At 42.1% G+C, this 19,124-nt stretch overlaps 1 protein-coding gene across 5 annotated transcripts in view; it reads right to left on the bottom strand.

Moving 5' to 3' along the window:
* Positions 1-19,124, bottom strand: part of FGD3 (FYVE, RhoGEF and PH domain containing 3) — a 189,235-nt gene that overhangs the window by 85,091 nt on the left and 85,020 nt on the right. For all 5 annotated transcript variants that reach the window (XM_060239800.1, XM_060239797.1, XM_060239799.1 and 2 more), the window contains exons 2-4: positions 18,855-19,025; positions 15,127-15,298; positions 12,457-13,051 (exon numbers count right to left, since the gene is read on the bottom strand). In XM_060239800.1, the coding sequence (XP_060095783.1) occupies positions 12,457-13,051; positions 15,127-15,298; positions 18,855-19,025 (938 nt within the window). The remainder of the gene's footprint in view (positions 1-12,456; positions 13,052-15,126; positions 15,299-18,854; positions 19,026-19,124) is intronic.

Here is a 19,124-nt window from a genome sequence, read left to right as displayed (position 1 = left end):
CACCAGGCTGTCTCTTCCTTTGAGAACGCACACATAGCTGGTCTTGAGGACAAAAGGAGATTGAGGAAGAATCGCACTGCTACAGGACCAACCCCAAATCAGACTTTTCCCTGCCGCCACTGTGGCCAGATCTGCCTGTCCCGCATTGGTCTTGTCAGCCACTAGCGAGCCTGCAGCAGACGTGGACTACTGCACCCTTCTTAAATCTTCGTTCGCGAAGTCAAGCCAAGAGAGAGAAAGGAATGATGAACTTCAGCATCTGCATGATCATTGTCATGCTATGGTACTACAGCAAATTGACTCTGACTGCCCAAGATCAGGGCACTCACCAGGCCCATAGCCATAAAGGGGCCTGCCACCAATGTCCGGCTGAGGTCCCCTACTAGGTCCCGCTGGCTGCTGCCACCACCACTTGAGGACAGTTCTTTCCCAGCCTTGCTGCAACATTCTCTTCCTTTCCCTGCTCTTCCAGTCTCCTCCTTCCTCCGCCTCCTCCCCCTCCCTTCCCTGTGATTGAAATCATGTGGAAGGAGCAGTGGAGCAGCCAGTGTCCCACACTATTTAAAGGCCCTGCCAATCAGCTGATCAGCAGGCCCTTAAAATTGCACAGGAGGCTGGTGGCCACTCCACTGTTCCTCCCACATGATTTCAATCACAGGGAAGGGAGGGGGAGGAGGTGGCTCTCCCCCTTGACTGAAATTGAGTGGGAGGGGAAGTAGAGCAGTCACCAGAATCCCGCACAATTTTAAGGGCCTGCCAATCAGCTGATCAGTGGGGCATTTAAAAAGTGTGGGACACAGCTGGCAGCTACTCCACTACCCCTCTCATGTGATTTTCATTTCAGGGGGGCAGCTGTGGCGAGAGCAGTCAAAAGAGTGGTAGAGTGGCTGCTTGAGAGCTGCGGCCACTGTTACCACCTCCTCCCCGATTCCAGGTGGGAGAGGGGCAAGAGGGAAGGCCACTGCCCCTCTCAAAAAAGTTAAAGATCCTCCAAATTTATAAATCCTGGCTACAGGGCTGGCACTTATCCTTAGCCTCTTTCTCCAGCTCGTATTTATTTCCACAATGGGTCTTATTCCTAGTAAATTATATTTTTTCAATATAATTAAGAAAACACTATTATACCCACTAAAAAAAAGAATCAAATTTAGGAGGTAATAAAGTGTGATCATCTGTATCTAAAGAATTTTTTGAGAGGTTTCCAATCATAATTACACAGAGAAGTCTAATTGTCTGAGAAGCTTCCTCAAACCTGCAGTTGTGTATTTCTCTGCATAACCTTAGTGAAATCACCCTACCAATTCATCCTTAAGAACTCTTTCTCTTGGTCTAAAAAAGGGAAAAGAAAATGAGGAAGAGTAGAGTGTATTCTGAGGTCCTTCCTTTTGCACTATTTGATAGCACTTGCTCTCTTTTATTTCTCAAATACAATTGTATTAATTGTAGCTTTCCAACTACGGGACCCACTTGCCTTTTGCAGGCAGGTAATGTCACCAGACCACAGCTCCCTGAGCCAGGCAAGTTGTTCGGCACATCAGTAACTCCCATGCTGCTTTAGCATAGACTCTGAAGTGTGGAAAGCAGCCGCTATGTGAAGAGTGTGAGCTCTGTGGTGCAGAGTGGTAGAGATGCAGTACTGCAATCCTAAATTCTACTCACGACCTTAGTTCGATCCTGGCAGAAACTGAGTTCAGGTAGCCAGCTTGAGGTTGACTCAGCCTTCTATACTTCCAAGGTCCATAAAATGAGTACTCAGCTTGCTGGGGGGGAAATGTAGATGACTAGGGAAGGCAATGGCAAACCACCCCATAAAAAGTCTGCCATGAAAATGTGAAAGCAACCACCCCAGAGTCGGAAATGACTGGTGCCTGCACAGGGGACTACCCTTTACTTTTTACAGATTGGAAAATCCATATTTGAGCTTTTACACAGCTGGAAAAGTTGGAAAAGAATGGAGATGGAGTCTTTCAGTACCATATACATAAAATGTGTGGTTTGCATGGGCTGTGATCCCTCATATTAAAAGAAAAAACGCAACATATAAAAATCTGCTTGTAGATGTGTCCTGAATTGAATGTAGTTTTAAAAAATATTAAATATTAAATTCTGAGTAAGCCAAATTTCATATCTTCACAATGTCAGAACCCCTCACACATGGGGGGGGGGGTTCTCTTCTGCTGCTGTACAAACATAGCTTATTACACTGTTTTTGCATGTATGTGTTTTGTATGTGCTCTTGTATGTATAGGATATGCTGTAAGAGACCTTATGTCCTAACAGATACTGAACTAAATGAGATATATAACTGGGAATATGATATTGGTCCATATGAGTCCCAAAAGGAGGGAAAATGTCGTAGAATTTTGGGTTGGGTCTCTTACGCAATGGGCACTAAGCTCTGCAAACACCTTAAGCCTCTATATTTTTCTTGGAGCTGGCTCTCTCTCTATGATTTTTGGCTGCTGTTATGAACTTGGCCACCAGAGTTCTAAGCTATTCAGCACTATCATACATTCATATTACTAACAGGGCAGAATAGAAAAAAAATCTAAAGTTGAGAGTTTTCTGAGGACAGGAATCTCCTTATATGGTATGGCAGGAAATGGCCATGTATCAGACCCAGAAAGTAGGTGAAAAGGAGAGAGCAATATGGGCTCTGATTGTTTATATTTGGCTATAAAATTGTTTACATCAGAAGCACTGATATGACCCAGTAGATCTGATAAAGGGATGGGCTGAAACCTTTATAAGCCCTGCACTTTTGAGCAGAAGGGGCTGACTGTATGAGAGGCAGGGACCTTTGTCAGTCCAGCCAAGAAATTAACAATCCTTTTCTATCCATTTGAAGCCTTCTGTTTTCTATCCATTTGAAGCCTTCTGTCTAAAGGAACTGTATGAGCAACTGTACTAATGTAATCTCCTGTTTTGCCTTTCTAACTATATTTTAAGCCTTCTGTCGAAAGGAGAAACTTGGAATGTAATAAACTGTTTGCTTTCCTAAACATGGAGTCTAAGAAAGTTTATCTATGAGGTTTTAAAACTTATTAGTGAGTATGTATTAGCCTTCTGATAACTGCAGGTTGTTTTGGTAACTGCAGGTTTTAGTTTTGGGTTTGTGCTGCTGGGGTACAAAAGAAATCCCCCAACAATTTTGGTGACCTGTGCATAAACAGAATTCACTAACACACATTAAGTGATGCAAGTTCAACTAAATTAAAATTCATTCCAGATATTTCTCATTTCGAATGCAAATATTCAGGCTAATAATGAAATATGTGGTACCCATTTTTGTAGACAAATTCCTTTGAGGCCTAGATTGAATTTTATTTTGTGCAACTCAAACTGGTAGAAAATGTGAAATGAAAAACCTCAGAGAAAAATGCTTCATGTAAAATAAAGTGTATAATCATCAAGCTGTGCACGGCTAAATAACTGCTAGCAAAGCTGATCCTGAGTATATTGATCTGTACTTAAAAATTGATTAGTTAATTCTGCAGTGTAATCTCTCAGTAAATATACATTACTAGCTTCATAGTTAAAATTAAAGATCTGCCACTATAGGTTTCATTATGTCACCGATGTGGTTATTCATCATGTTTGTTCTGCGCAAGGTAGCAGAAGGTACTTAGAGACTTGCAATTTCTCAGAAGATAATTCCAGGTTCCGCCTTAATGTCCACTATCACTCTACCAATAATGATTGCGATGACACCAATCAATCATTCTTGCCCCTTTTCTGCCTTGATTCATATTAGTACACTGTTCATGCATATGGATGTACGGAAACTATTTCTGCACTCATTCTCACAAATCAGTGGTAGCCTCAACGCTCTAAGGACGAAAAGTAACAAGTTATGCCTTTATCAGCAGTTTGGCTCTCTGTGTACCTATGTTACTTGTGACTTATTTGTGAGCTAGCCATCCAAGCCAAATACCTTGTTAGTATACCTTGAGAATGTATGAAACCTCAGTCATGATTAGGGATAGGCATGGACGGGACCATGGACTTGGACCCAGTTTGTGGTCTGTGAGCCCAGTCCATACCATCCCACCAACCCGGACCTCCCATGACCCTCCCAGGAGCTAAGGTCTGTGTGGGTGGGGCTTGCAAAAACCATTTAAAGGGAACATGTTCCCTTTAAATTGCTCATGTTCCTTTTAAAATGCTTTTGCAAAGCCACACATCCATGCTAGAGAAGGCCAAGCAACAATTTAACCCCTTGGATTACTTTTTCACAAACCTGCAAGCAAAGGCTGAGCAGCAAGCTCATCCACTTTCAGTTTACCACCTGGTCTTTGCTCATGCTCTGTGCAGCTTTGTAAAAGCCATGTAAAGGGAACTCATTCCATTTAAATAGCTTTGCAAGCTGTGAGGCATCACAGACCAAACAGACCATGACCTGGTCCATTAAATGTGGAGGTTCATGGTCTAGGGAATCGTTCATGGTCCCATGGACCTCGCACCACCGTGGTCCTTTTCTGGACCAAGTCCATCCCTAGTTTTGATGGTCCACCTTATCTTCTCATGCCAGCTGCTATTCAGGGGATGAAATTGCTGCTTGGCCTTCACTGGCAGAGATCTGCTTATCAATATCAGAAAGGTAAATCTGGAAGACTATTAACCAGCACTAGCACTGAGACTCATAATGGGTGTTTTTTTAAAAAAGCAAATGTGTTTGCTTCAGCCAGGCCCAATGAAAATCATGCCCAAGCCCTGGGCTTTTTTGAACAGGAACACCGTTCCAGCTGGCTTTGTATCAGGGGGTGTGGCCTAATATGCAACTGAGTTCCTGTTAGACTTTTTCTACCAAAAAGCCCTGTGTAAAATAGTGGTGACATCAGGGAGTGTAGCCTAATATGCAAATGAGTTCCTGCTGGGCTTTTTCTATTAAAAAAGCCTTGCCCAAGCCCTTCAGAAGTTTCTGTCTAAGCTCACAGAGATGCCAGCCCTGCATGCTGCCACCACAGATGTTCTTTTCCCCTTTAGATCCAAAGTTATCTAGCAATAGTTGCAACAGGAAAATTAAGGTCTCTAGGCCTTTGTGCTAATGGAGGCCTTGCTGCAAGGCATCCTCTGAGGCCACCAACACCAATTAAATTGACAACAAAAAGGAAGTCCTCCATGCGACACAACTGGTCAAGTATAGAACTGACCTTTGGAATATGGACAGAAGAAATGTGCAGTACTACAAACTGCCAACTAACTGAATGTCCAAAGTTCACTGTCCACAGACTAAAGCCTCACAAACAATGAAATGCATGCAAGTTGGAAATTGCAATGGCATGGAAATTGCAATGTGATATCTTTTGTACTATCATGCTCTTCATCATTCCATCAATCCTAGGAAGTGTGGTCAATGGTAATTTTTAAAACTGTTGAGATTTAAAAACTGATGTGAGAAATAAATGCAAAGAACAGTAGGCAAATTGCTTTACAATTTAACTTATTTACCTTCACAATAGCTTACATAGACAAGTAGTGATTCATTTGACTGAAGGCCTGCTGTAGCATTTTTCTTTTTGTACAGCCATACAGAGAAGGTGCTTTCCCTTCCCAGTACTGCCTTGGTACATACAGTTCTCATGATTCATGTACCAGTAAGCTGGTACAAAGGAAAGATAAAAGTTCTTTTGCCTTAGCAAGACAAGAAAGGTTCAGGAAACAAACAGAAAAGAAGTCACTGACTTCAAATGTCAGAGTCACTCTTAGTATCTCTATAAATCAGCCAGGGCACCTTCCCTCAACCACTCAAAGAGGAAATTATTTGTTCACTACTTAAAAAATCATCCCTATAGAAAAATTATGTGGCCAATTTTCTCCTTGTCTATAACCTTCCCTTTCTTCGCAAAGAGACTGAGAGAGCAGTAGCAAACCAACTCCAGGTCTTCTTGGATAATTCCTCAGCTCTAGACCATTTTCAGTTTGGCTTCTGGATAGGACATGTGACAGAGGCAGCTCTGCTATCTTTAGTTGATGACCTCCATCTGAGTGTAGACAAAGACCATACCTCTTTGTGGCTATTACTGCACTTATCTGCAGGCTTTGTTTGTTCAGTTAGCATGGAATATCTTCTTCTTCATCATCTTCTTCAGGGGATTCCATATGTTAATTACTCTTTGGGTGAAGAAGTACTTCCTTTTATCTGTTCTAAGCCTTCTGCTCATTAATTAAACAGTTGCTATTGGAGACCAGTTGTCATCAATGTGAGACCTATCCTGTGAAGTTTCACAAGGCACAGTTCTATCCCCCAAGCTTTACCATCTCTATGTAATCCCTTAAGACAAATCATTCACAGCTCTGAGGTTAGATATTATCAACATGAGGATGACGCACAGATCTATATATCCTTATCTAAATCCTCTGGTGAGATCCTGAACTGCTGCCTGGCTGCTGTGGTAAATTAGTTAAGAGTGAACAAATTGAAACTAAACCCTGAAAAGACTGAGGCAATTCTGGTTGGGAAGGTGGGGATCTTGAAGGGCATTGTGCTCCCCTCTTCTGAGGAAGTTTAGCTGACCCTTGCTGACCCAGTTTATAGCCTTGGGGTTATACTGGACCCAATATTGTTACTGAAGAAGCAAATTAATGCAGCAGCAAATAAAGCTTTCTACCAAATCAGCCTAGCTTGAAAGATGGTCCCTTGATATGGCTGATCTGGCCATTTGGATCTACACCACATTAACATTGGCACAAGGCTATTATAAATGAACTATACATTGGTCTCCTGTCAAAACCAATCTGGATTGTAAATAAAGGTTAGTTAGCACAGAATGCCATGGTTTGTCTATTATTGGGAGTGTAGTCATATACTGCAGACACTTCAATGGCTGCCCATAAGTTACCAGGCTCAATTTAAAGTATTAGCTATAACATACAAAGTCCTTCATGGCCTTGGGCTCTCATATCTGCGAGACCTGCCTCTCCCCCAATGCTCCACCAACAAGGGTCCCAATCCCTGGGCCAAGGACTGGTACTGGGCTGCAGCCTGTTTGCAATTGGCTGCACAGCCTCGCCCCCTCCCCTGCAGCCTCGCTGCTCCCCATGCCTCCCCCCCCCGCCCCGTTTTCACCATTTTAAGGCTGGGGAAGGGACGGTGAAGTGCCTCCCAGGCCAACCCCCCCACACACCGATCAGTTGATCAGCCGGGAAAACCGCAGCAGCAGTGGCGAGGGATGCTGCCCTTGCCTCCTTCCTGGTGGGGGGTCGGCCTGGGAGGAGCTTCACAGCCCCTTCCCCAGTCTTAAAATGGTGAAAACGGGGAGGGAGGATGCAAGGCTGTGTGGGGGGGGGGGCGAAGGAGGGAGGAGGAAACAAGGGGAGGAAATGGGGGGGGAGGAGGATAGATCCAAGTGTGCAGCCATGTTGGTATGAAGCAGTAGAACAAAGTAGGAGTCAAGTTGCACCTTTAATAGGTGGTGACGCTGCGTGGGGGGGAAGGAGGGAGGAGAAAATGGGGGAGGAGGAGGTAGCGAGGCTGCAAAGTGGCAAAGGTGGGAGGAGGAAATGGGGGAGGAAAATGGGGGAAGGAGGAGGTGCTGCAGGGGGGCTGACTTGGGTGCCCCCACCCTGCCAGCCCTAGGGCTGCGGTCGGCGGGCCGGTCCTGGGGTCAAAAAGGTTGGAGACCTCTGTCCACCAAGACAGTGTTGCTCATCTGAGCAGGGTCTTCTGTAAATGGGTAAAATTAACAACTGTCCATACATTTGTTTTCTCTGTTGTGGTTCCCACCTCATGGATTGGTTTGCCTGAAGAGGTCAGGAAGACTCTCACTTTCCTGGATTTCACCATACTATGCAATACTGAATTATTCAAGAGGGCTTTTCTATGCAGACAATACAGTCATGCATAGTACTAAATGTTTCACAAAGTTACTTGAATAAAGTATTAGGGTCCGTAGTCTATAATTCTGCATATAGCTTGCAGAAACCAGGGTCGTACTATGTAATTTTTACATCATTTGATGTGTCATGTTAATACTTATGCTTTGCTTCAATTTGGTTTTAGACTTCTGACTGGCTCTACAACTCTAAGGCCTATTGCATTATTCATTTAATGTCCATCCTATCAATTGTATTGATTCACTCTGTGTAACTCACCTTGAGTCCAAGTGAAAAAGACGGATTGTAAATAAAGGTTATGTGAAGACATTAGCTGTAACTCATACCCTACCACAAATGTTGTTAGTCTTTAAGCTGATTCTAGACTCTTACACTTTTCTATTGCTACAGACAGACTAACATGGCAACCCATCCTGATCTATGAATAATGCAAATAAATAAGGACCCAATGCAGCTATGGAGCAGGCTTGCAAGATTCAAGGGCTAAAACTCTCTGAGATGTGTGGAAATGATAGGACAGGCCAAATAAGAGGTAAATTCAGAAAACTATGGGGGAAAGGGATGCATTGGGGGAAACTCTGGACTTGTATGTGGCACAAATACTGAGAAATGCTACAAGAAATGCACCTAGCAGAGACCCCATTTCCTCAGAAACAAAAGAAATAGATTCTAACAGAGAATGAAAGGCAGTTGTGACATCATGAACACTGATCATCAGCCCTCTTCCCTATTTTGCATGACTTGAAGCTGTGAGTATCATCTGCCAAGCTGACCCATATTGCAGTCACACTTGAGCTTCTAAAGCAGGTCTAAAAGGCCTAAGGCACCTGCCAGAGAAAGGTGATAAAGCATGAAAAAGAAAATCAATCAAGAAAATGAGGAAATTAGACGCACTGAGGTAGGATACATTCATCAGTAGTCACAAGTTAACCTCCACATCCAGAGACAATAAACTTCTGAATAGCAGTATTAATAATTGACAACATCAGGACCTATTTTTAGGTTTTTCTGTGAAACAGTATGCTGGACTGGATGGACCACTGATCTGATACATAAGGGTACCTCTTATGCTGTGTCTGGCATTCAAGGAAGGATTACAGTATTCAAAAGGCAATACAAATAATATACATGCTGCAATAAGATGCTCTCAGGTGAATAAAAACCCACTTATCAAACCACTTTGTGTGTAATTATTCAATAAATGAACAAAAATAAAAGTGACAATTAGGAAGAGGTTCAACAACAGGAATCCATACAAAAAAATCTGAATCACAGTCTTCATAATACAGGTAGGTACAAAAATGTCTAGAGGTCCATAAAGACCTATTTAGTGCAAATTACATCAAAAAACCATCAAGAATCAACCAGAAGACTAAATCACATGAGAAGTCCTGGACAAGAAGAAGGTGATCAAAGAAGATGATATTGGATTTATACCCCACACTTCACTCTGAATCTCAGAGTCTCAGAGCAGTTTACAATCTCCTTTACCTTCCTTCCCAACAACAGACACCCTGTGAGGTGGGTGGGGCTGAGAGAGCTCTCACAGAAGCTGCACTTTTAATGACATCTCTGCGGGAGCTATGACTGACCCAAGTCATTCCAGCAGCTGCAAGTGGAGGAATGAGGAATCAAATACAGTTCTCCCAGATAAGAGTCTGCGCACTGAACTACACCAAACTGTCTCTTGAAATGAGAACAGTCATTTTTGTACTTACCTGTTTTATGAGTCTGTATGAGTTAGAAATTTTTGTATGGATCTATTGTTGAACCTCTTCTTAACTGTCACTTTTATTTTTGTTCATTATATTGAATAATTACACACAAAGTGGTATGCATAAGTGGATTATTATTTACTTGAAAGCATCTTATTACAGTATGCATATTATTTGTAGGGTCTGGCATTCAACCAACTAAAGGGCCAAAGGGAGGATCTGTGGCTCAATGGAAGTGAATCCTCATGTTCAATTTCTGACATTCTCAGTTTTAAAAGATCACGTAGTAGGCAATATGAAAGACCTAAGACCCTGAAGCTGCTCCCAGTCTGAGTAGACCACCCTGTCCTTGATGGATCAATGGTCTTTATTCAGTACTAGCAGTAAAGCCCGTTGTAGGAAGAAATACAATGGACCCTAGAAAAATATTTGGGAGCGTAGTGGTGAATGTGTAGGTGCCAGGAAGGAAAGAAGAAAGACAAACAGAAGAAAAAGAAAGAGAGAGACAGAGAATGAATGGTAGGAAAAAGATGGGGAGAAAAGAGTGAGAGAAAAAGAAATTGAAGGAAGGAAGGTAGACAGGCTGCAATCACACACATTAAATAATGCAGTTTCAATCTGGATTTTGCCAGTTCACATAGGAAATCCAGCTGGAAACTGCATTGGAAGTGGATTGAAAGTAGGGTTGCCAATCCCCAGGTGAGGGCAGGGGATCCCCCGGTTTGGAGGCCCTTCCCCTGCTTCAAGGTACTCAGAAAGCAAGGGGGGAATGTCTGCTGGGCATTCCATTATTCCCTACGGAGACTGATTCCATTAGGATATAATGAATTGATCTGCAGGTATCTGGAGGTCTAGGAGAGTTGTTTTTTGAGGTAGAGGTACCACATTTGCAGCATAACATCCAGTGCCTCTCCTCAAAACACCCTCCAAGTTTCAAAAAGATTGGATTGGGGGTCCAATTCTATGAGCTCCAAAAGAAGGCACCCCTGTCCTTCATTATTTCCAATGGAGGGAAGGCATTTAAAAGGTGTGCTGTCCCTTTAAATGTGATGGCCAGAACTCCCTTTGGAGTTCAATTATGCTAGTAACAACCTTGCTCCTCGCTCTAACCCCAAAGTCCCCCAGGTATTTCTTGAATTGGACTTGGCAACCCTAATTGAAAGCACATTATTTAGTGTGTGTGATCACAGCCAGAATGAAATAAAAAGACAGAAAGACAGAGATAGAGACAAAGAATGAGAGAAAGAACAGAATGGAAGTAGAAAAAAGAGGGGGGAAAGGAGTGAAAGAAAAATTAGAAGATAGAACAAAAGAAAAAGACAAAGACAGAGAAAGAATGAGAGGGATGAATGAAGTTGGAGTTATGTTAAAGTTTGGAAGAAAGGAATAAAATAAAGGGAAAGGAACGAAGATAGGGAGACAGAGAAATGACAGTTAGACAGGCAAGCAGGCAGGAAGGTAGGCAGCCGTTAGCAGCCTACCTTTCATCCCCTCCCACTTGCAGGTGCGGGGGAGCGAAAGGGAGCCTTCAAATGGCTTCCTGCCTCTTAAAGCAAGCAGCCCACTGTAGCCTAATTTGAATAGAAAGAGTGAAGACTATTTGCAGGTGGAGAGGAGCATTGATAGAGTCAGCATATAGTCTGTTTCTCTGTTGCTGCTGAATTGCCCCATCCCCCTGTTGCAATGGAACATTCCTTTTCTTTCAGTTGAAGAGATTTAACTGTTTTCTGTCAGTTTGCTTCAGTGTATGTAGTTATTCAATTATGTTCAATGTTACTTAAGCAAGTATGTGTGTCATATAATATATATACCTCACCTCCCTAACAGTGGGGGGTGGGTACTGGGCGAGTGCAACTTTGGTGGGGAATATTAGTTGGAGGTGGCAAAACGGTAGCAGCATTGCTGGGGGGGATGGACTGAGGAGAGGCAGTAGCGACCAGTAAGGCTCCAGGCCAATCTCTCAGCAGAGAGTTGTCTCCAAAAGAGGTCAGAGGCTGACAGGTAGTGTTCTGGCCTAACAGGGCCGGCAGTAGACGGGTCACAGCGAGGCTACCCAATGATTGGGGGTGGGTGACAGACAGAGTGCAAGGCCACTCCTAAGGTTGCCACATCTTCCAATAAAAATTGAGGAATATGCCAATGCACTGGGCTTTTATTATATATATGATAAGGCAGCAGCTTTATGTGCTCATGTGGGTGGGGATGTTGCAGATTAGGACTGAAAAGAAGAGGGGAAATGGAAAGAAGCCTCATAGGGTGTAGATGAGAGACAAGGAAGTGGAGAGTATCTAAAGGAACAGACAGAAGGAGAAAGTAGGGAAAGACAGTAAAATTCTATGATCCATGGAATATAATGGTGCAGATGAAGTCAAATACAAGGGGATACAAAGAGACAGGAATTAGGGACCAATAAGCAGAAAGTAGTACAATGTAGTACAGTGGCTTTAGCTTTAAAAACACATTTTGTGATAACAGATTGTCAAGTTTTTTTCTTGGTAGTATTTTTTCATTACCCATTGATCTAAATAACGCTTTAAAACCCTGTGGAATTTATTACAAGGTTTGTTTGATTCATGGCTGTTTGCACATTAGCCAATAATACTGGTATGCTGCTCTTGTAAAAGGTCATTTATGCAAAACATTTCAAATGACTACACACACTAACCAAAAGACAAGGAAGGGGGCATCGCTGATTGGTGAAATAATTTCTTGCATACACAAAAATGATCACTCTACCTGAGGGCTCTTGGAGAATAACTGCCTGTCAGAACAGACAGTACCAGGTATACAAATGTTCTGATTCAGTATGAGGAAACGTGAAAATATTATGAAGAATGTTTTTTTCTGAAAGTACACTTCTGATTCATGTGCTGTAATGAAGGTAACAGGCAAGTTATTATTTTACCTTGTTTATGTCCACTATTTCTAGCTTTGACATCTCTGCTGTTTCCTGCTCTTCACTGCTCCCCTCATCAATATCACTGTCTTCATCCTGAGCAGAATCTCTCTTTTGTGCACCAGCAGAAAAAATGATGCCCTTTTTATCAGTTTCCATTTCTGCTGGATTACCAGACACAGTTGTTTTTTTCTGATCTGCACCATCTTCATTCAGAAAAGTCTCTCCTCCCACGCTACAAGACGGACTGTCAATGCCGCTATCCCTATTGGGAATTTTGCCATTGCCATTTAGATCCACAGTGGAGTCCTTATGACCAAGATCTTCTGTAGATGTTTTGCTGATGCTCACATCAACACAGTCTTCAGTGTTTGTGGTATCTTCTATATTTAGTTCTTTAATTTTCATAATGTCTGCATTAGACATTTCAGTGCTATACAACATGCTGCTTTCTCTGTCATCAATCTCTTTATTTTCATTTGTAGGAGAGGCACTGGAAGTTACTGCATCACAGATACTGGGGCAACACTGTTTAGACAAGTCCATTCCAGGTTCCATTTTAAAAGTTAAATTTAACTGATTTCTGTGAACATGAATAGGCTGCCTGCAAATAAAAACAAAAGGACTCTAGATTATATTTACCCCTTGCCAATTCCTGAACTGCCCCAAACAATCTATTTTAGCAAGTACCATAACACTTCTGGATCAAGATGTCAGAAATCCATGCTTTACTCATGTTTCTGGCTCAACATTAGGAAGAACTTCCTGACCGTTAGAGCGATTCCTCAGTGGAACAGGCTTTCTCAGGAGGTGGTGGGCTCTCCTTCCTTGGAGGTTTTAAAACAGAGGCTAGATGGCCATCTGACAGCAATGAAGAGCCTGTGAACTTAGGGGGAGGTGTTTGTGAGTTTCCTCCATTGTGCAGGGGGTTGGACTAGATGACCCTAGAGGTCCCTTCCAACTATATGATTCTAAGCCTGAACATTGGCATGGGTGAGAAAGCCTGTCTCAGGGTGGCCAATTTTGGGGGAGCCACTTAAGGATGGATAACTGCTGATAGGGAGAAGCACCATTTGAATTTATGCCACAAACATCAACAAGTCTTCACTGGCCCTGCAACCTACTAGCTTTCACTGAATTACAAGGCAACTAAATTCTGGACTTTCTGGGGAATTTTGGAAAATATAACCAGAATGACTGCTACAGACATTTGTATTGCACCATTTTATTTTATTTTATTTTATTTTTATCAGATTTATATCCTGCCCTCCCCTAACGGGCTCAGGGAGGCTAACAACAGTTAAAAACCACAACAAATACTAAAAAGCAATATACAATAAAATCAATTCTACACATTTTAACCATAAAATCCAAGATGCATGTTTGTGTTTCTCAATATCTATATTTGTCCAGTGGGACTGTCAGTGCTGTGGGACATCTGCTACCTCCCCTTAACTACTGAAGGCATGCTTGAACAGAAGAAGATATTGAAGATATTGGATTTATATCCCGCCCTCCACTCCGAAGAGTCTCAGAGCGGCTCACAATCTCCTTTACCTTCCTCCCCCACAACAAACACCCTGTGAGGTGGGTGGGGCTGGAGAGGGCTCTCACAGCTGCTGCCCTTTCAAGGACAACCTCTGCCAGAGCTATGGCTGACCCAAGGCCATTCCAGCAGGTGCAAGTGGAGGAGTGGGGAATCAAACCCGGTTCTCCCAGATAAGAGTCTGCACACTTAACCACTACACCAAACTGGCTCTACACACTTAACCACTACACCAAACAGTTTGGTCCTACAGGCCCAACGGAACTGTGGCAGGTCTCGTAGGACCCTGATTGTTTCATGTAACCAAGTATGACAGAATTCAGTGTTTTAAAGAAATAATAAAATTAAAACTACTAATGTGAGCCTTTAAGCATTTAAAGAAATATATTCAGTGAGTCACTGTACTCTACAAAATTAATCCAAAATGGAAGCAATTCATATTGAGGTCATTAAAAGATCCATGAAGAACATATTTATGTTATTTATTTAATTAGATTTGTATCCCATCCTCCCCTTATGTTCATATCAAAATGAACAGGCTTATGTTCATATCAAAATGGCAACATCCAAAGAGGGCAAAATCATTTTAAAAATCATACATAGTAGACCCCTTTTAATATTCATCAATGCAACAACTGACATAAGTACACTTCAAGAAAAATGTACTTATGTAAGTTTCAAGAAATCAACCATTTCTACAGAACCAGCCAAACTGTTCCTCAAAGATGTTGAGTCCAGGGGCAAAAAATCAAAGAGCTTATTAGTATACAGCAACATATTTGTGCTCATTCCTAGATTCATGGCTGGTAGTCCATCAGCATCCTTGCATCTACTGTTAGTTATAAAATCTGGAAGTCAGAAATCCATTAATTTTTAATGAAGTGCAAAGAAAGCCTCCACTGATAAATGCCCTTTCAACCATTCACCAATAAACAACCAGCCATTGTTGAGAGGAGTTAAAAATTGTCCCTGAGTTTCAAGACAGAATTAGCACAAGTAGTGTTAACATCGACTGATACACAGTTAAATGTATCAGTTATGATTTGATACATTATTTTTAGATTTTTAAAAATATCTTTTTCACAAAAAAGGAAGGCCAGTAGACATCAGTAACACTGAACAGCAATACTTACCTGATACTTTCAAATTTTTTAATGAGCTTACTGATGTCTGCCGATGTTTGTGTTGCTTCTTCTTCAGTCACAAGATTTTTTGATAACTTGGGATCTGCTGGCAAAGGTCGAGATGGTGCTGGAGGAATTTTCTGTTGCCCAGCCGGCTGGAGATGCACAGGTTTAGGAGGTACTAAAAAAACCCACAATATTCTGGTTCAATAGCAACAAAGTCAATCACTCCAATGAAAAATTGGAACAATCGTGACTTTACTGTCCTGGAAGCAATGCCACAATAGGATATGTTTATATATAAAACATAATAATTTGTCTTAAACCCAAAAGTAGTAGCCATCTCTTTTACATTTTGGTAGCTCTGTCAAAAGGTGACAGAATGTGACCGCTTCCTTGTTGCTAAACAGGATGCACAGCACACAGAGAAACTGAGTTTTGCAAACTTCACCACCCTTAGCACTGTGCTGAATGTCTCTTAAAACTAATGCTGAAAACACCAAATTCTGCCAGAGAAAATCCCAAACATAAGTCTTTAGAGATTTAGAGATTTCATCTTCTCTCAATTTTTTCCTTATATAAGTTCAGAAAGCAAAGAACAGACCGAATTTTTCTTCTTCCCCCTCCTCCACCTCTTTGTGGCATAATCTGCATAAATATCCTTCCTCTTTTGCTGCTACACTGAACACATTGCTGGGTAACAAAGCACCTACTTTAAAACCATGTGCTGCAACTGCTTTTTTGTTAAAAGAAAAACACCAGTGCATTTAACCTACTGTGATAAACCTTTCTGAAAATGCTGGAACCCATATGCATGAGACTAAATCATTTTTGTTTGCATGTTTTATTTTCAAGTATATAAACAGTAACTCATAGCAACAGGTTCATGCATTCCTTCTGCTCCATAATCGACCCATAACCTAGTTACAGAGAAACTGAGTAAAAGGCAAATAATCTCAGTTCATATCCGTATCTAGATTCTGTATTACTTGTCCTCAGGGCTTTTTTGTAGAAAAAGCCCAGCAGGAACTCTTTTGCATTATAGGCCACACTCCCTGAGGCCAGCCAGCTGGAATTCCTGTGCATTCCTGCTCATAAAAAAGCCCTGCTTGTCCTAATGCATTGCTTATTAGATGTCTATTCATATTGACATTATCAATTTACACTGTATATTAGATGTCCTTTCATATTGATTGTACCGACTTTCACTTAATCTCAGCAAGCAAGGTAGAATATAAATATAGTAAAAATTAAAAAAACGTGATCAAGTTGCAACTTGACTAAAGGTATGCAAAAAAACGCCAGTATTATTCAAGTTCGGGTGTAATGAACTCAAAAAAAATAACCGATATTTCCTGATATTCCCGAATCTCAATACTGGTACAGTATTTGGATTCAGGAAATATTTGGGATTCCTGGATTTTTTTGGTCCAATGGATCTAAGGGAAAAAACCTCAAGAGGATCAGGTGGAGCTGAAAGCCGTGCTGTGCTGGCTGATCCTGAGCTGGCTCCTTTTTGCAGCTTGGTTGAAACCAAGCTGCAGAGAAGAGCCAGCCCCAGTTGAGGGGCACAGAACTGTCAGCTCCTGCCACCCTGACCAACCCTGGCCTGGTTCCTCTTTGCAAGCCAGCTGAAACTGAGATTGACTGAGCTGAAGCTCTACTGGGTTTAGACCAGACTGCCTAACAACCCACCAAGGAGTCGATCCTGCGGGCTCTGCTGGGCAGTCAGGTTTAAAAGGGATTGTGGTCCCTTTACATGCCTTTTGCAATCCTTGAGTGCCCTTTAACTGTGGCTATCTGGTGGTCCCAGAAAATCCCAAATATTTTCAAGATTTTTGGGGGTGGCCTTTTTTGAATAGTTGAATCAGTAGCCCACTTGGTAACCAGCTGAGAGAATAACCAATAAATGCCAATAAGTTATTTATCGGGAGGGGGGGTTGGCTCAGTTTATACCAAGTGCACACCCCTAATGGCAACCCAGCAAAGGGCTTTCAAGGCCAGCAAGAAGCAGAGGTGGTTTGTCTTCCTTGATGGTGTCCCACCCTGCTTAGCTTCCGAATCAGATGAAATCAGGCTATATATTCTACTTAGCGACCTAGTGGCATTAAAGTTGTGAGCTACTGCATAAATTAGTTTGCTCTGGGGCCATTTTTCCTGAGCTAAGACAAAAATGTGTGAACTGGATGCTAAAAAACTGTGAGCTAGCTCACACTAAGTTTAGAGGAAACACTGATCCCATTATCAAAGATTTCAGGTTTTCACGGCTGGTAACATCATTAGGGTTTGTAGAATCTTTCGGGCTCAAGTGCGGTGTTCTACTGGAGAAAGTTTTCCTTCCAGACGTTTCGTTCTCAGCTGCGGAGAACATCCTCAGTGGCGTTGCAGCTGGAGCAGGCGCTCTGACCTTCTTGGCTGCTGTGCATTGAGTGGGGCCAGGGCTGCTGGAGAGCTGCTATTTCTAGGCTGGAGGGGGTGTGGTGAAAGGGCAATTGGTTTGTGGATGTGCCCATTGTTTGGTGGGGCTTCCTGGAAGGGTAGTGATAAGGAAACTGGCTGTTGAATGTGACCATTGTTCTGTGTTAATTGCTGGGAGGGTTGGAAGGGGTGTGAAGATAAGGAAGATGGTTGTTGACTGTGCTGATTGTTCTGTGGAATTTTCTGGTTGTTCTGTGACTTTCTGCAATTTATAGTCTGTAGGGTGTTTTGCAGAGCTGGGTACCAAGATTGGTGGATGAAAATGCCTTCTTCCTTTCTGTTAAAATTGTGCTGGTGTTTGTAAATCTCAATAGCTTCTCTGTTCAGGCGGGTGTGATAATGTGAGACCATAGAAAGGACTTCAGTTCTTTCAAAGTGGATGACGTGGTCTCCTTCTTGAAGTGCTTGTTCAGCTACAGCTGATTTTTCCGGCTGAAACAAGCGACAGTGTCTCTTGTGTTCGGTGAGACGGGTGTTGATACTGCGTTGGGTAGTGCCAATGTAGACTGCACCACAGGAGCAGGGTATTTTGTAAACTCCAGGGGTTGAAAGTGGATCTCTCATATCTTTGGCCAAAAGGAAGAAGGCATTTAACAGAAAGGAAGAAGGCATCTGCAACACAGATAGATGGAAAATTTACCTACCTGCCAAAAGCAGAAGTAGGCAAGAAGTGGCTTTTCAAAGGTAAAAATTTATAGAAAGTGGGGAGGACTTTAGCCTAGCTACCCATAGAGATATACTGCTCAGTCTAACAAGCAAACACTGAATATGACGTTTTCTAAGGCTGGCTGAACCTTGTCTGCGGAAAGCTAACCGAAGGCTAAATCAGGTAGCAGGCCTTGTATTGCACACCAATTAGTGCCCTTGAGGCATCTAAGTCACCTGCAGACTTGGGATAGAAACTTAATTGTGTGAATAGCAAGGGCTGGCTGCCAGAAGCCCCTTTTCTAGACCCTTCATATAATTTTTTAGAAATAAAAGTAGTAGACTCTACAGTGAAGAACACAGGACTAGATACAGTAACATTTGATTATTCAATGGGGAATAACTCAATGGGAATAACTCACAACAAACACAATGTGCTTCACAGTGAAATTTATACTGGTCTTCTTGTGGATACTGGATGAGGTCATGCAGTCTAGTCACCAATATGCAGCCACAAAGGCCATTTTGATTAAGTACCTCCTCGAAAGGATGACGCGACTGCTACAGGAGTATAAATACAAAAACTATGAATACAGGAAGAAGCAAGTACATACCTTGAGGTTTAGGGAGAAGATATTTTTTAGCCAGATAAGGTTTGGTTTTGGATTTTCTTCCAGTTTGAAGTGTACATTGTATAGGCTCAATGCACTGCAGTTCGCCACATGTTTCTAGGACAGGTCTTGAGTCAATATGACATTTAATTTGAAAAGAAGAATGGGGAAAACCTGGAAAAAGGAATTGACCAATATAAATATTGTTAAAGAACAATATTAAAAGATGAACCTGTTACTGAACAAAAGAGTAACACATTAGCTTAAAATAAA

Source organism: Heteronotia binoei, chromosome 5 (genome assembly GCF_032191835.1).
Source record: "Heteronotia binoei isolate CCM8104 ecotype False Entrance Well chromosome 5, APGP_CSIRO_Hbin_v1, whole genome shotgun sequence".
NCBI lineage: Eukaryota > Metazoa > Chordata > Lepidosauria > Squamata > Gekkonidae > Heteronotia > Heteronotia binoei.
Note: the sequence above shows the minus strand (reverse complement) of the source record. Positions and strands in the feature narration are given on the sequence as shown.